General features: G+C 35.4%; 2 protein-coding genes across 2 annotated transcripts in view; one reads left to right on the forward strand and one right to left on the reverse strand.

The window, feature by feature from the left end:
• Nucleotides 1-6,065, forward strand: part of FGF7 (fibroblast growth factor 7) — a 68,146-nt gene extending 62,081 nt beyond the window's left edge. The window contains exons 3-4 of the mRNA XM_004386305.2: nt 3,555-3,658; nt 4,921-6,065. Of these exons, the coding sequence (XP_004386362.1) occupies nt 3,555-3,658; nt 4,921-5,115 (299 nt within the window). The 3' untranslated portion in view covers nt 5,116-6,065. The remainder of the gene's footprint in view (nt 1-3,554; nt 3,659-4,920) is intronic.
• FAM227B (family with sequence similarity 227 member B) overlaps nt 1-18,890 on the reverse strand; it is a 270,859-nt gene that overhangs the window by 148,311 nt on the left and 103,658 nt on the right. The gene's annotated exons all lie outside the window — the stretch shown is intronic.

Here is an 18,890-nt window from a genome sequence, read left to right on the forward strand (position 1 = left end):
AAATAGATAGCAATATTAGTGAGGCTACATCAAATCTCAATGAAGTGGGTAACAATTTTATTCTCCAGATAGGAAAACTGAAGCAAAAAGAATAAATAAGAGGATGAAGTAAAGGTATGGAGTCAAAAATTGAGATTTTCCTTTAATTAAATGAATATTTCAGAGAACAGCTTTTGAAGACTTGATGTATGCAGATAATTTTCAGCTGGAACTTTCTTTGCATTGTGTTAGACACAGGGTAAGAGAATGTCTCAGGGCTGTACCTTCATGTAGAAAGTATAATCAACAGCAAGTTACATAAAAAATTCACTAGAATTTTAATTCCTACTCTTTAAGAATTCAGATTCGACTGTATTTAGACTGAATCATTAAAATACAGTACTTAAGGAAGACGTATATAATAAAACAAAAGGTTAAAATTCGTGTGATCTCATATTTTATAAAAATAATTTTAATAAAGATTAAAAAATTAATAAAAGAAGGTATAAAATTATAAAATATTATATGAATAAGACTCAACATTTGGTTTTAACTTGTCTTTCCAAGTATCAAAACAACTCACTATTAGTTTACAATGCTTAATCTTTTTTTTAAGGCACTAGGCTCTGTTTTACTTACTATTATTTATTCTGTTATCCCTTTCGAGACCCAATTATTTTCTCCTTTGAATTTTTGGTGATTTGATACTATGTGTTTTCACTAATGAAGGCATGCTGATTAAAGGACCAATTCTGAATTTTTGTTATGAGTTATGGATTTTGATACCCATTATGTGGGACTGCATATGTCCCAGCGGCCCATGGATGACATAAATCCTGTTGATATGGATCAGTGATAAAATTATTAAAAATTTTTAAAAAAATATTTAATTTCTTGAAAATTTGCAAAACGAGGTAAAACATGAAGGCGCCTGGCAATGATTGCACATACATCTTATTCTGGCCTCCTTCTTCTTAGCCTTTTTATTATTTTTCATGCAACTTTTCAAAACATGGTACAATGCATTCTTCCTTACTGCAAAAGCAGTACTTACAGCCCAAATAAATAAAGCCAAGGGATTTGTTATCTCAAGAAAAGCACCACTACAATGTATTTTTCATTACTGTAAAAGCAGTACTTAGAGGGCAAATAAATAAAACTAAAGGAATTTGTATCTCAGGAAAATTACCACTACTAGGTATTCTTCATTATAACAAAAGCAGTACTAACAGTTAAGAGACAGAAACAGCTGCCCTGGAATATTGCAGAACATCTACACGTGGAAGTAAGAATTGGGTCCTAAGATTGAATGCAGGGTAAGAATAACTTTTAAGAGTTCCAATCTCTTGAAAAGTACCACTGCAATGCCTTATTCCTTATTGGGAAGGCATTATTTACTGTTCAGAAGCTAGAAAAGAAGGGTGCCAGTAACACCTGGAAACAATGAGAAAATGGCCACTATGGCTGAATGAAGACAGGCAACAGCTTATTCTCACAGTAAGTACATTCTCACAAGAACACAGTAACTGGGAAACATAGTGAGGAGGCTTATCTCACAGAAATAAAGGCAAACCTGTCAAAAGTTTAGAAAATTCACACACCCAGGAGGCATCACCTAAGACAATGCTCAATCTACACAAAAATGAGGCTCCCACTCAGGATTTTTGAGTTTCACACATTTCAAAAGGCTCCTACCTTGAGGCTTTTGAAATTGGGCTACTCCCTTTCCAGTGAACTCCAGAGGCATAAAAAGTGGATGGGATGCTGTATGCACCACTGGTCTTGAAAGGGTTATACTTATTCAATCTGTATGCTGAGCAAATAATCTGAGAAGCTGGACTCTATGAAGAAGGAAGCGGCATCAGGATTGGAGGAAGACCCATTAACAACGTGATATGCAGATGACTCAACCTCACCTGCTGAAAGCAAAGAGGACTTGGAGCACTTACTGATGAAGATCAAAGACTACAGCCTTCAGTATGGATTAGACCTCAACATAAAACAAAAATCCTAACAACTGGACCAATAAGGAACATCATAATAAATGGAGAAAAGATTGAAGTTGTCAAGGATTTCATTTTACTTGTATCCATAATCAATCCACGGAAGCAGAAGTTAAGAAATCAAAAGACACATTTCACTGGGCAAATCTGCTGCAAAAGACCTCTTTAAAGTGTTAAAAAGTAAAGATGTCACTTTGAGGACTAAGGTGTGCCTGACCCAAACCATGGTATTTTCAATTGCCTCATATGCATATGAAAGCTGGACAATGAACAAGGAAGACCGAAGAAGAATTGATGCCTTTGAATTATGGTGTTGGCAAAGAATACTAAATATACCATGGACTGCCAGAAGAACGAACAAATCTGTCTTGGAAGAAGTACAGCCAGTATGCTCCTTAGAAGTGAGAATGGCAAGACTTTGTCTCACGTACTTTAGACATATTATCAGGAGGGACCAATCCCCGGAGAAGGACATCATGGTTGGTCAGTAGAGGGTCAGAGAAAAAGAGGAGGACCCTCAATGAGAGGTACTGACATAGTGGCTGCAACAGTGGCTCAAACATAGCAACGATTGTGAGGATGGTGCAGGACACGGCAGTGTTTCATTTTGTTGTACACAGGGTCGCCATGAGTTGGAACCGACTAGACAGCACCTAACAACAACAGGCTCTGTTTAGGAGGCATTGTGCACAATGGTTAAGGGCTCAGCTGCTAACCCAAAGGTCAATGGTTCGAACTCACCCAGCAGTTCCGAAGGAGAAAGACCTAGCCATCTGCTCCTGTAAAGATTACAGCCTAGAAAACCCTATGGGGCAGTTCTACTCTGTCACATGGGGTCGCTATGAGTCGAAATAGACTTGATGGCACCTAACAGCAACAGGCTCTGTTTAATATCACTGATAATTGCTTTAATTGGTCTTTTATTTAATTTCAGTATATTCAAGGGATATTGTTAGCAATTATTTTTTTAAGATAAAGCTCAATTAAAAAGAAAAGATGTTAGCTTATTGTATACTTTCATAGTATTATATAATGATTAAGATCCGGACTATCTGGGTTCAAATCCCAGGTCTGCCACTTAGTAGCTGTGAGAAATTGGACAAATTACTTAACTTCTCTGTTCTTCAGTTTCTTGATCTATAAAATGGGGAAAACAACAATACCTGTTTTATAGGTTATGTTGATGATTACATGAGTTAAACATAAGAGCACTGAAACAATCCTTATCATGTAGCATGAGTTCAATAAATGTAATTTATTATTACTATTATTATAGTAATTCAGAAAGTAATTTTAGAGAATAAAGGCTAAATTCAAATATGAAACTATTTATTTGAACCTAGAAACTTTTTTCTACAAAACAAAAACAAAGACAGTTTGTATTCTCTAATAAGGACTACTTTGGTGTTTGTGCGTAAGTGATATTGGTAGGGGGTCTCAGGATGAGTAAGTAATCACATTAATAATTTTAACAATATCCAATTGATACAAAAATAAAGAACAAATGACCATTCTTGGATAATCTTCAAAGCTGAATAAATAATTTACGTATCTTTCTGTGATTCCTTGCAGATATCATGGAAATCAGGACAGTGGCAGTTGGAATTGTGGCAATCAAAGGGGTGGAGAGTGAATACTATCTTGCAATGAACAAGGAAGGAAAACTCTATGCAAAGGTATTGCTAATTAATAGCTTAAACTTAATTTTTCAAACTTATTTTGGCCAGAAGCATCTTGCCCTTCTGGAAAATAAAAATAGAATTAATTTCTCTCCAACAACATAATTTAATAATTTCATTAAAATGCTTTATACTCAAGCATTAAGAAAAGATGTTTTCTGTGTGACCTCAGACAAATTCCTTAAGCTGTCTGGACTTTGGTTTCTTCTTCTGTAAAATTAGTTGGATTAGCTGAGCTCTAAGGCTGTTTCCAGCTCTAAAATTCCATGTATACTTTAGATACTTAAAATCTAAAATTTCCACCTGTCAGTATTAAAGATCTTTTTGTTAAAGTTCATCCAATTTGCACACTGCTCACATGAAAATTCTTGAAAAACAAAATCCTGAAGTGTTCAGTTTGTTTATCAACATCAGTCTCACAATCACGGGCTTTGATCTGTAAGCGCTGACATTGTTCCCACTTTCTTACAGTGAAAAATATGTAACAGTTCATCCTACTAGAATAAAGCATAATTGGCTTTCCTTTGCATTCCTACAGCCTAGCACAATGTCTGGCACAGGCTAACTACATAATAACATCTATGTTTAACTGAATGAATGAATGAATGAATAAATGGTTGGATACATGAACAAATAAATTAACTTTTTACTTTCCAACACTGTCAAAAGCAGCACAGTGGTAAATAAAGAAAAGTTGTGAAATATGTCCAACACGTACAGGAGGCAGAGGCTCTGCTAACTATACAAATTTCCAGTGGTTAGGGAATGAGTGGCTTGCGCATAGCAATATGAGAATGGCTAAGTAGGAGAAAATGGCTCCTAATACCAAAAGAACAGTAGAAACTAACATGCCAAAAAAAAAACCATATTTGAAACCATGTTGCTTAATTAAATGAATCTCATCTTATCTTTTTTTTAATTTAAGATGCTTATTTTACAAATACGCTATACCTGTATCAAATAAGGAGCCCTGGTGGCATAGTGGTTAAGAGGCTGGTGCAACCAAAATGTTGGCAGTTTGAATCCACCAGCCACTCCTTTGAAACCCTATGGGGCAGTTCTACTCTGTCCTATAAAGTTGCTATGAGTCGGAATCAACTCGATGGCAATTTTTTTTTTAAATATCAAATAAACTGCATGCGGCCCAATCGACTTGAAGTTTTAAAAAAGTCATGTATGTTTTAATTCTACCAAATATTACCTGCTTACTCTTTAATTGAGCCCCTCTAAAAATAATGTTTGTTTGTTATTTTGAACAGAAAGAATGCAATGAAGATTGCAACTTCAAAGAATTAATTCTGGAAAATCATTACAACACATATGCATCCGCTAAGTGGACACACAGTGGAGGAGAAATGTTTGTTGCATTGAATCAAAAGGGGGTTCCAGTAAGAGGGAAAAAAACGAAGAAAGAACAAAGAATAGCCCACTTTCTTCCTATGGCAGTAACCTAATCACATACAGTATATAAGAAACCAGTTCCAGCAGGGAGATTTCTTTAAGTGGACTGTTTTCTCTCTCTCCTTTCCTTTTTCTTTTCCATTTTTTTTTTTTTTTTTTTTTTGAGTAACCAAGAAAGGCTGGAAAACTACTGAAAAACTGATCAAGCTGGACTTGTGCATTTATGTTTATTTTAAGAGACTGCATTAAAGAAAGATTTGAAAAATATACACAAACATCAGATTTAGTAACTAAAAGTTGTAAAAAATTGTAAAACTGGTTGTACAATCATGGTGTTAGTAATAGTCATTTTTTTTTCTTAAATTAATTTACCCTTAAGAGTATGTTAGATTTGATTATCTGATGATTATTTAAATATCTCTATCTGCTTATAAAATGGCTGCTATAATAATAATAATAATAATGCAGATTTGTTATATATGTCAGACCTAAAGGCTGCTGGAATGATTTGTCAGATAATCAAGTCAACACTAACTATGGAAGATCAGCAATATTTGAAATGTTTTCTACTAAAAAATAATAATCCACTAAAACTCTAAAACAAAAGAATATTCTCAAAAATTCTATTATGGAATTGAATCAAATAGGTAGTTTCACAAAAGTATAGGATTAGAACATGCTTGTCTCTATTAACAGGAAAAAAATTCTTAATGTTGTTCAAATTGAAAGGGTATTACTAAAAGAATGTTTTTAAAAATCTTGTATATAAAATAGCAATAATGATGATAATACTGTACTTCATCTCACTTGCCACAAAATAACATTTTCTAAACCCTAAAAGTAAAATTCAGAAATCTTTACATTTTTTTCAAGTAACATAATCTATCTTTTGTATAATTCATATTTGGGATTATGGCTTTTAATAATGTTCTTCCCACAAATAATCATGCTTTTTTTTTTCCTGTGGTTACAGCATTAAACTCTGTTTTAAGTTGTATTTGAACTTTATTGTTTTGTTATTTAAGTTTATGTTATTTATAAAAAATAATCTTAATAAGCTGTATCTGTTTCATATGCTTTCAATTCTAAAGGAATAACAAAACCGTCTGGCTCAACTGCTAGTTCTCCCTCTCTGTCATGACTGACATCAGGTCTAGTACACAGCACTTGGTCCAGCAAATCCTGGATGGCAGACAAAAAATGACAGCCTGCAGCAATGCTTACAATAGGTGTCTTGCAGGGAACAATGCAAAAATGTGAAAAATGTTTTGTCACATACTCTTGCCAATTAAATTGGATCACATAAGTGAATCACTGCAGATAAAATAACTTATAAGGTTTTAAAGTCATATTTGAGTTCATGAGTAGAAAAGTATCATATTTTTAAAATGTGCATATTTGAAATTCGTTATTTTTTTAATCTCTAGGAATCTCTGCCATCCCAAAGATGGCAGCACTGAGAGTTGCTTTCCTGGTAGATGGCAAGAGCACAGTGGGCAAAATGGAGCGTAATTTAGGTATTTGGGGCCTGAATATCATGAAGGGTAGAGGTCAGGCTCCAGATAATAAGCTTATCAGAAAGATGCATTTCCACTTCATAATTCTTCCACTGTCAGATATTGGTAGTGCTTTATATCCTTACCAATAGGAGGTCTATATTCATCGAAATTAAACTGAATGGTATGGTAATCATTATGGTTTTAATTTCAAAATATTTTTCATTGAATTCCCTTTATTTTACATAAATATTACCTGGCAATACATTTATAGATGAAAGTTATACAAAAAGGCTAAGTCAACAGAAACAACAGATTCATTTGATTTTCCTGTGGCTCACCTATTTGACCAGGCTGCAGGAAGCTAGAAAGAACTGCCCTTCTCGTATATAATCTGGGGAGATGCAATGAATGATGTTCTGAACTATCATCTGATTCAAGGGCACCTTGCTAGGCTAGGTTCCAAGATTACGGTTCTGTGGCTAGTACCTTGTGAGCATATCAAGGGTGGACGAGGATACATGTTTTTCATTTTGTTTCCTTAGTGCCAATCACAGTGTCCGTCCATAATCATTTATTTGAAATCATTCAATATTTCAATATCAAGAAAATTCTTAATGAGACTAATCTTATTACATTTTAAAAAGTTAGGGTAAAATATGATTATACAGAAATTTAAAACAAAATAGTATATATGCATATAAGATACATGAGCCATGTTAGGATCAATACTTTCTGTCATGGAGTTACAGTTACCATCAAATTATACCATATAGCTGAATTAAGTAAAACAGATATTTAGTAGTAAATCCATTCCTGTAGTATATGTCATCAACATAATCATTTTAGAAGCATCTGCTTTTAATTGTTTTTTTCTCCTAATTTTTATACTTATCATGCAAATTTTAGAAAATAAAATCTGCACTACTTACATAAAATTTAGAATTCTTAATCCCTCCCAATCATTTACAGATGAGGAAACTGAGATTGTGATACACCCAAGGTCATGTAGCTGGTTAGGTACAGAGCTGTCACAAGAGTCTAGGTGACCTAGCACACTTTTTTTACTCTTAGAGTATTAGGATTATTACCTAGTAGCTCCCTTTTTTTTTCTGTTGAGATATGATCTTTACATTTGCATACAAAGTTGACCCATGTTCTGGCAATTCACTTCATACGCAATGATTAATCTATACCGTGATGATCTGACTCAGAAGGAGCAAAGAAATGATGAAATTTCTAATCCTAATTCTTATTCAACTCTTACGCAAACCCTTTTATTTGAGAAGGGAGAGCATTGCGCAAAATTTCCAGATAAGCAGAGCAACCCTCTCTTTCTTTGAAGGAGAAAACAGGTTAAATACATAAGGTTCCAATAATTAGGAAGGGAAAATTAAATAAAATAGTATGAAAAATAGTATGAAATGTTAACAAAAGAAGTAACAAAAAAGATATTTTTGATGCAATTGGTGAACTAAAACATTTTGGCACAAATCAGTCATGATATAAATTATCACCTTGAAAATATTTTGAGTTTGCTATAAATTTAACTTAATGACAAAAGGGAAGAAATATTGTAGATGACCTCTTAAGAGTTTCCATCTCTCAGAGTTTGCTTTTCTGGTTTTCTAGAGTGTCAAGGAACGTAAAGATTGGCTATGGGACTCAACTACATTCACAGTAAAAGCAATTCTATAACCACAAACACCCTAAAGCTGTGGCCCTCACAATTTTCTACTGAAATACCCGTAATAGTAGAGAAGAGAGAATGAGGGTCTAGGAAATAAATGAAAATGTTGTCTACCAAAGACACAAAATTCCTTGAAAATCTATTTTCTCTTAAAACTTATGTGATTTTTGCATTTTACTCCATAATATGAAAATTTTTCCAATTAGCACCACTAAGCAAAACTGATACTTCAGAAAGATATACAAGGTTTATCATGTAGCTTCATTTATACCCTTACCCCACTGCCGTATACTTGGGTAAGAATAAGACACAAGAAATCATAACTCTCATAGTCCAACTTTACCTATAGATAACACAGGGCTAAAGAAACCCAAAATTTTATCTAAAATGCATAATGTCTAGGAATGATATTAAAAATATGTAATGATAAGTATGGGTGGTTCATGGACAATCAGAATATATCACTGATCTATTAGAATGTACATAGGCCACTGTGACTTACCTGTGGGTACCAGATGTTGATCAGCCCTGATAATTTCTATGATTACCCTAAAACATAGTTTTCGGAAAGTATCTATAAATTGGTCTCTCTGGTTTGACTTCTTAATGTGTATCTTGACATGAAATAGTTCATTAAAACTTCATGTCTAACTGTCTTCAGCTTTGTTGTCAGTCTATTCATTCCACTTGTACATTTATTCAGTGAAGCTGCCTTCAATGAAAGTGACTTGTTACTTCAGGACTACATATGCTCCCACTCATCTTCCAACTTGGATTGGTTTGTCAAAAGAATTTACTTTCTCTTGAGTTGAGAAGACTTGACAAGAAGCAATTAATAATAAAATAATAAATGAAATAAAAAGTAATCAAGTCCTGGTCTTTTCTCAACAATCCCTGATTCTTCTCAAACTACACCTCCCATGGAAGATGCCACTTATGTTTTCCTTTTCCTTTCTGATTACTATGTGGTTCCATTTTCTGAGTCCTCACCACTTAATTGGTAAGAGTCTATACAAACTGATTTTCTTTCATATCATCAGTACTATATCCTAATAACTAAAATGTGAAGAGAATAATAATAGTTAACTTGAAGATGACAGGCCCTTCTCTTGATGAATCCAGCCATGTATTAGTTACCTTTTGCTGCATAACCCTAAAATTTAGTGGCTTAAAACAACAAATATTATCTCACAGTTTATGTGAGTCAGGAACCTGGACATGGTTTAGCTGGGTGCCTCTGGCTCAAAATCTCTCAGTAGGCTGAAATGAAGGTATTGGTCAGGGCTGCAGTCATCTATCTCAATGCTCAAGTGCGAGAGGAATCCACCTCAGTTTCTCATCCACCACGTGGGCCTCTCCCTAGGCTGCTCACAGCATGGTAGTTTGTTTCCTCCAGAGCAAGGAATTACAGAGAGAGCGAGAGCCAAAAAAGAAGCCATAGTCATTTGATAACCTAATCTCGAAAGTGACATTCCATCACTTTTGCCTACACTCAAGGGTAGGGGACTACACAAGAACACGAATACCAGAAGATGGGATCATTGGGGCCATATTACAGCACCTAACACAGTCATAACCTGGATGTTTTTAAGGCCACTGCCACAAGATGGGGTTCTATAGGACCTAATAATTCATGGCTTTCAGTGGGGACCCATTCAGCAGAGAAAAGGATGAAGAAGATATGTCATCCATGACAAAATTATTGTTCTTTTCTCGAGGGATACAGTGTAGTCCATTCCCACATAGAATAATTAATAAAAAGTCTGAACTGTAGTCTGGAATGCCTATCAGCCTGGGGTGTGCTTCCTCAGAACTCCCAATGTAGCTGGAAAACTAACAATATCACTTTGCCTGCACATGAAGGAAATGACCTTACCTTCAGACCCAACTTGAAGGTAACCCTTCCCTCCACTGTCCTTCCTCAAGAGAAGAAAATCATAGATGCCAGTTGAAATTGTATTGAGCCACCGAGAGTTCTGTTCTAGATTGTTGTTGTTGTTGTTAGGTGCCATCAAGTTGGATCTGATTCATAGCGACCCTATGTACAACAGAATGAAACACTGCTGGGTCCTGTGCCATCCTCACAATCGTTGTTATGCTTGAACCCATAGTTACAGCCACTATGCCAATCCATCTCGTTGAAGGTCTTCCTCTTTTTCGCTGACCTTCTACTTTACCAAACATGATGTCCTTCTCCAGGGACTGATCCCTCTTGATAACATGTCCAAAGTATTTGAGACGAAGTCTTGCCATCCTCGCTTCTAAGGAGCATTCCGGCTATACTTCTTCCAAGACAGATTTGTTCCTTGTTTTGTTTGTTCTCATAGTGGAAATAATTAGTCACAAGTTGCCCAAGATCATCGGAGGATAAGAAGATCTAAACAAACTTGAAAGCAACTGATCTCAATGCTGGAAGCACATTAGAATCACCTGGGATTTTATTTATTTATTTGTATATTTATTTTTTAACAATGACGCCTAAGCCTCACCTCAGGCCAACTGCATCAGAATAGCTGGGCTGGGACCAAGGCAACTTCTAAAGCTCCCAAGGAGATTCTAATATGTCTCCTGGGATGCGAACAAAAAACTATTTAGGAACTATACCTGGTTTTCATTTTTGTCTCTTATTACCTTGAAAAGCCTTATTTGCTTCCCACCTAATTCCATGTTTTTTAACATGATTCTAAAGTCTGCAGTGCTTCTGATCCAGGGATCCCTGGTTTTCCTGGATGCCCCTATATTTTTGCTATTCACAATTGAGGCTAAAAGGATATACAAAATCTAGAAAGGGAGCTAAAATTGTTTTTGCATTGGAACGATTATGGAGTACAAGACGCACAGTGGGAACCCTCCTAACATAGTCGATTCTCAAACACAGTAATATAATTCAGATTATGCAATGCGTCTGTTCAAAATTCTCCAATTATTGCCCATCACTTGGAATACACGCCAAAGTCCCTAGGGTATCCCATTGGTAGCATTGTTTGTAATAGCAAAACTTAAGCAAAAAATCTAACTGTCCATTAACAATGGACTGGATAAAGAAATCATGATATATTAATGCAATGAAACAATATAGAACATTGATAATGCACAGATCACTCACCAACCTATCTAATGCTGTGAAAGTTCAGAAGAGAGAGAGAGGGATTGTTTCTGTCCAGGATAATTAGGGAAATTTCACATAGGAGTTGGGATTTCAACAGGACTTTTCACTCAATAAATATTTCTTGAATGCTTACTTTAGTAGAATATAATGAAAAAATATGGCAGGCTAAGGAATGATATTAGAAAATAGGAAAAGACAATTCATTAATAAAGAAAACAAAAAGAAATATAGTTAATTCAAGGCTTTACAAACATTTTTACAAATTCAATTTTAAAATATGTATTTTAAAACTATAATAAGACAATGCATATGCCATATTTTTAACTAATTATTAATTGCAGATTTAGAAATCAAGCTTCCCCTGTCAAAACTGTACAGTAAAACCTGTGAAAACAGGAAGCTGTGTAAGGCAGAAATCTGTCGGAGCAGGAAAACTCAAATATTTTCCACTATAACGAGTGATAGAAAAGTGGTAAGATTGAACCCTGTGTCGAAGGCAGAAAACTTACGAGATCCCGGAAAAACAAGGCTCTCATAGGTTTCGATGTATAAATGTTTGAACTTCCTTTGATTAAGAAAATTGAAACTCTGCTTTGGCATAAAAAAGTTAAGTCTATACAACATAAATCAAATAAAACTGACCTAACAAATTTGCTAAGAGAACACACTAGTGTCAGGTAAGTCTCAGCTATAGCTACTATTCACATGCTCACATGTCTTACAGTTGTGTGATAATAAGTAAACATTAAACATACTCGGTTATGTCGTTTCTATTACAGATTTATTCTAATTAAGCAGATGCTGAACTTCTTTTTGTACTAAGGAAAAGCTGCAAAAATAAAATAAATTCATACTAATAAAATATCACTTTTACCTGTTTTGCATATTAGAATTCTGCAACATGTGAATTTTCATTTGTAAAAAAGTTATTTTAGAAAACCCGAAAAGCACTGGGCTGGGGAGATAGCACTAGAATGGTATTGGGCCATATATATTTTTAATAAAATGACATTCATTTTTTCCTGTTAACATATATTTCTTGAAAATTTTTCAAACTTTCTGAAGCATATAAAATAAATTCACTTATAACTTCACTACCCAGTAATAACCACTATAAACATTTTTGTTTCCTGCTAATTATTCTTCTAGAAAAAGATCTTTTTGAATCCTGCTTTATTAATTTCACATGATCATACAGATATTTTATATTACTAAACTGAATAAACAGCCTAAAATATGAAGAAAAAGGTTAGTTTTTTTTTTTTTAATTAAAAGTTTAGTTTTTGTGAAAACTAATTTGAATGCCATGAAAAAATGTGATAAAGGTGACTGACTAAAAACTTTGCTGTTGAATTAGGCGTGGGCAAGACAACAGGAAAAAAGTAATAAATATCTAGGAGATTTATGCATTCAGATTTCTTGGCAAGTATCACTGAATTCTCAGTCCATTTAAAAGAAACAAACTGGACATTATAGGCAATATTTAACGGTCATGATACTCATTTGAATCATATTCAGAGGAAAGGTCCTAGCCCTACATAAAAAAGTTCACAGACAAATGTACATTTTTGTTTGAAGTGAACAAAATACATAATACTTATGTATCATTTTAATTATTTCTCACTTTAATAAAAATTTCTATTAATAAATCAATAGATAATTGTTAAATGAGCAATAAATTAATATTAAATAATCAATTAATGGATCCTAGTAGTTAGATAATAGGGCTTTTTCTACTTCACTATTCTTTATTTTACGAATCTCCAATAAGAGATATGGTTACGTTGATTATTTAAAAATTTTCACTAATATAAATACGAACATTTCTGTACATACTTCTTTAAATCTCTGATTATTTTCTTAGGATAATTATAAGAAATAGAATTATTAGGTAAAAATAACCCTTAAAAATAAATACTGAAAAATTACTAATATTTATGCTCAAAATTGGTCAGCTTTTATTCTTGTCTCTTCTTCCTTTTCACTATCACCAAGACAAGCTAACCTGTTCCTACTACACATCCTCTCAAGATTCATCTCTTTTTGGTCCTTCTACAACCTCATTACTTCATGCTCATTGTTGTTAGGTGCCATAGAGTCAATTCCGACTCACAATAATATTTACAACAGAATGAAACACTGCCCAGTCCTGCACCATCCTCACAATTGTTGCTATGTTTGAGGCCACTGTTGTAGCCATCATGTCAGTTCATCTCGTTGAGGGTCTTCCTCTTTTTCTCTGACCCTCTACTTTACTAAGCATGATGTCCTTCTCCAGGGACTGGTCCCTCCTGATAGTATGTCCAAAGTACGTGAAACAAAGTCTTGCCATTCTCGCTTCTAAGGAGCATTCTGGCTGTACTTCTTCCAAGACGAATTGGTTCCTTTTTCTGGCAGTCCGTGGTATATTCAGTATTCTTTGTCAACACCATAATTCAAAGGCATCAATTCTTCTTCAGTCTTCCTTGTTCATTTTCCAGCTTTCACATGCATATGAGGTGACTGAAAATAATCATGGCTTTGGTCAGGCGCACACCTTAGTCCTCAAAGTGATATATTTGCTTTTTAATACTTCATGACTAAAAAACCCGTTGCCGTTGAGTCGATTCCGACTCATAGTGACCCTGTACGACAGAGTAGAACGCCTTATAGGGTTTTAAGAAGCCGCTGGTGTATTTGAACTGCTGACCTTTTGGTTAGCAGCCAAGCTCTTAACTACTGCGCCACCAGGGTTTCATGTACATATATATACATTTACATACATACGGATATATGTAAAGATACATACATGTACTTACATACCCGTAAGGTTTTATGAGTAATAATCTTCATCTATTTCATGACTTGATGGCAACTGACAACAACTACAATAATAAATTGTACGAACAAGTGTCTTTCAAGGCATGTCACCATGCCTTGTTGTTAGGCGCTGTCTAGTGGGCTCTGACTCATAGCAATCTTATGTATAACAGAACAAAATGTTGCCCAGTCCACTGCCATCTTCACAATTGCTGCTATGTTTGAGCCCACTGTTGCAGCTGTTCTATCAATCCATCTCATCAAGAGTTTCCCTCTTTTTCACTGACCCTCTACTTTACCAATCATTTTATCTTTCTCCAGCAATTTTTCTCTCCTGATGACACGTCCAAAGTAATTGAGACAAAGTCTCACCATCCTCGCTTCTAAGGACCATTCTAGGTGTACTTCATCTGACATAGATTGTTCATCTGGTAGTCCATGATATTCAATATTCTTAGCCAACACTGTAATTCAAATGTGTCAATCATTCTTTGGTCTTCCTTTTTCATCGTCCTGCTTACACATGCATATGAGGAAACCGAAAATACCATGACTTGGGTCAGATGCACCTTAGTCCTCAAAGTGACATCTTTGCTTCTTAGCACTTTAAGGAGGTCTTTTGCAGCAGATTTTCCCAAAGCAATACATCTTTTGATTTCTTGACTGTTGCTTCCATGGGCATTGATTGTTGATCCAAGAAAAATGAAATCCTTGACAACTTCAATCTTTTCTGTGTTTATCATGATGTTGCTTATTGGTCCAGTTGTGAGGACTTTTGTTTTCTTATGTTGAAGTCTAATCCATACTGAAGGCTGTAGTCATTTATTTTCATTAATAAGTTCTTCAAGTCTTCTTCATTTATGGCAAGCAAAGTTGTGTCATCCGCAAATTCCAGGTTGTTAATGAGTCTTCCTCCAATTCTGATGCCACATTCTTCCTCATATAGCCCAACTTCTTGGATTATTTGTTCAGCATATAGATTGAATAGGTAAGATGAAGGAATACAACTCTGCCACAAAACTTTTCCAGTTTTAAACCATGCAATATTCCCTTGTTCTGTTCCAACGGCTGCCTCTTGAGTCATGTACAGGTTTTGCATGAGCACAATTAAGTATTCTGGAATTCCCATTCTTTGCAATGTTATTCATAATTTGTTATGATTCACATAGTCAAATGTCTTTGAATAGTCAAAGGTAAACATCTTTCTGGTATTCTTTGCTTTTAGCCAAGGTCCACTTGGTATCAGCAATGATATCCCTCCTTCCACGTCCTCTCCCGAATATGGCTTGAATTTCTGGCAGTTCCCTGTTGATGCAGGACTGCAACCATTTTTAAATAATCTTCCTGCATCCATTTGTCTAGTTCCTGTCTCTTCCTGCCTTCTCGTCTTGCTTTTGGGCAGGAGTTGCCCATTTGGTCTTGTATACCTGATTGAACTAAGAAGCACCTTCCTCACTCCTCACGTGTGATATTTTTTGTTTTATATGCCTGTCTAATCTTATTGGAAAAGTGGGCTTCTGGAGTGGTTTCAGCTGTGAGTTAGCACAGTATCTGGGAGCCATAGTCTCAGGGGATTCTTCCCGTCTCTGCCAGACCAGTAAGTCTGGTCTCTTTTCATGAATTTGAATTCTGTTCTACATTTTTCTCTTGTTCTGGCAGAGACGCTGTGTTGTGATCCCTGTCAGAGGAGTCAGTGGTGGTAGCTGGGCACCATCTAGTTCTTCTGTGCTCAGGCTGGTGAAGTCTCTGGTTCATGTGGTCCTTTAGTCCTCTGGGCTAATATATTCCTTGTGTCTTTTGTTTTCTTCATTCTCCTTTGCTCTGGATGGGATGGGACCAACAGATTTCTCTCAGATGGCCGCTTGCAAGCTTTTAAGACACAGACGCTACTCACCAAAGTGGGGCATAGAACACTTTCTTTATAAACTATGCTATGCCAATTGACCTAGATGTCCCTTGAGATCATGGTCCCTAGCCCAGCCCCAGCAACTTGGTCCCTCAAGGTATTTCGACGTGTCTAGGAAATTTCTATGCTTTTGCTTTTGTCCAGTTGTTCTGAATTCTCCTATGTGTTCTCTTTCCCTTTACCAAAGTTGACACTTGTCTACTACCTAGTTAGTGATTTTCCCTCCCTCTCGCCCTTGACCCCTCATAACCATAAAAGATTGTTTCTTTCTGTGTGCAAACTTTTTCATGAGTTTTTATAATAGTGGCCTCATACAACACTTGTCCTTTTGTGATTTACTTATTTCACTCAGGATAATGCCATCCAGATTCATCTACGTTGTGAGATGTTTCGCAGATTCATCATTGTTCTTTACCATTGAGTAGTACTGCATTGTATGTATGTACCATAATTTGTTTATCCATTCATCTTTTTGCTATTGTGAATAATGCTGCAATGAACATGAGTGTGCGTATGTCTATTTGGGTGATGGCTCTTATTTCTCTAGGATATATTCTTATGAGTGGGACTGCTTGATCATATGGTATTTCTATTTTTAGCTTTTTAAGGAAGTGCCATATCATTTTCCAAAATGGTTGTACCATTTTGCATTCACACCAGCAGGGCATAAGAGTTCCAATCTTCCCACAGTCTCTCTGACATTTGTTATTTTCTGTTTTTTTTTTTTTTTTTTTTTAAATTAGTACTAGTAATATAGAGGTGAGATGGCATCTCATTGCAGTTTTGATTTGCACTTTTCTAATGTCTAGTGCTCGCGAGCATTTCCTCATGTGTCTGTTAGCCACCTGATGTCTTCTTTGGTGAAGTGTCTGTTCATATCCTTTGCCCATTATTTAATTGGATTATGTCTTTTTGTTATTACAGTGTTGAAGTATTTTATAGATTTTAGAGACTAGACTCTTGTTGGATATGTCATAGCCAAAAATATTTTCCCAGTCTGTAGGTTTTCTTTTTACTTTTTTGGTGAAGTGTTTAATTTTTAGGAGCTCCCAGTTATCTCGTTTCTCTTCTGGTGTTTATGCATTGTTAGCTATGGTTTGTATACTAGTTATGTCATTTATTAGGGTCCTTAGTATTCTCCCTATTTTTTCTTCCATGATCTTTATTGTTTTAGATTTTGTATTTAGGTCTTTGATCCATTTTGAGGTAGTTTTTGGGTATGGTGTGAGGTATTGATCTTGTTTCATTTTTTTAGAGATGGATATCCAGTTATGCCAGCATCATTTCTTAAAAATCAGTCTTTTCTCCATTTAACGGACTTTGGCACTGTGTCAAATATCATCTGCTCATGGATGGATTTATGTCAGGACTCTCAATTCTGTTCCATTGGTCTATGTGTCTGTTGCTGTACCAGTACCAAGCTGTTTTGACTACTGTGGCTATGTAATAGGTTCTAAAATCAGGTAGTGTGAGGCCACCCTCTTTGTTCTTCAGTAATGCTTTATTTATCCAGGACCTCTTCCCCTTCCATATAAAGTTGCTGATTTGTTTCTCCATCTCATTAAAGAATGCTGTTGGAATTTGGATTGGGATTGTATTGTATCTGTAGGTTGCTTTGAGTAGTACTGACATTTTCACAATGTTGAGTCTTCCTATCCATGAGCATGATATGTTTTTCCACTTATGTAGGTCTCTTTTGGTTTCTTGCAGTACTGTTTTGTAGTTTTCTCTGTATAGTTCTTTCACGGCTCTGGTTCGGTTTATTCCTAAGTACTTTATCTTCTTGGGGGCTATTGTAAATGGTATCCATCTGGTGATTCCCTTCTCAAAGTCATCTTTGTTGGTGTAGAGGAATCCAACTAATTTTTGTATGTTAATTTTGTATTCTGCTACCCTGGTGGCACAGTGGTTAAGAGCTACAGCTACTAACCAAAAGGCTGGCAGTTCAAATCCACCAGCTGCTCCTTGAAAACCCTACGACGCAGTTCTACTCTGTCCTATTGGGTCACTGTGAGTCGGAATTGATTTGACAGCAATGGGTTAACTTTTTGGTTTTTACTTGGCGGAAATTGTCTATTAGTTCCAGTACCTTTCTTGTGGATTCTTTTGGGTTTTCTGTGTATAGGATCATATCATCTATGAATAGGGACAGTTTTACCTCTTCCTTACCAATGTGGATGCTCTTTATTTCTTTTTCTTGCCTTACTGCTCTAGCTAGGACTTCCAGCAAGATATTGAATAAGAGTGGTGATAAAGCGCATCCTTGTCTGGTTCCTGTTCTCAAGGGGAATGTTCCCCGTCTCTCTCCATTTAGAATGATGGTTTTGTATAAATGCCCTTTATTATGCTAAGGAGTTTCCTCTCTATTCCTATTTATTGAGAATTTTTATCAGGAATGAGTGTTGGACTTTGTCTAATGTCTTTTCTGTGTCGATTGATATAAATTATGTGATTCTTTTGTTTTATTTATATGGTGGGTTACGTTGATTGATTTTCTAATGTTGAACCATCCTTGCATAACTGGTATGAATCCTGCTTTGTCACGGTGTATTATTTTTTTCATATGCCTTTGAAATCTATTGGCTAGAAATTTGTTGAGAATTTTAGTGTCTATGTTCATGAGGGATATTGGTCTGTAGTTTTTTTTGTGGTGTCTTTGCCTGGCTTTGGTATCAGGGTTATGCTAGCTTCATAGAATGAGTTCAGGAGTGTTCTTTCCTCTTCTATGCTCTGAAATAGCTTGGGTAGTATTGGTGTTAGCTCTTCTCTGAAAGTTTGATAGAATTCTCCAGTGAAGTCAATCTGGGCCAGGGCTTTTTTTTTTTTTT

This window comes from Trichechus manatus, unplaced genomic scaffold, assembly GCF_000243295.1.
Source record: "Trichechus manatus latirostris isolate Lorelei unplaced genomic scaffold, TriManLat1.0 scaffold00161, whole genome shotgun sequence".
NCBI classification, from domain to species: Eukaryota; Metazoa; Chordata; class Mammalia; order Sirenia; family Trichechidae; genus Trichechus; species Trichechus manatus.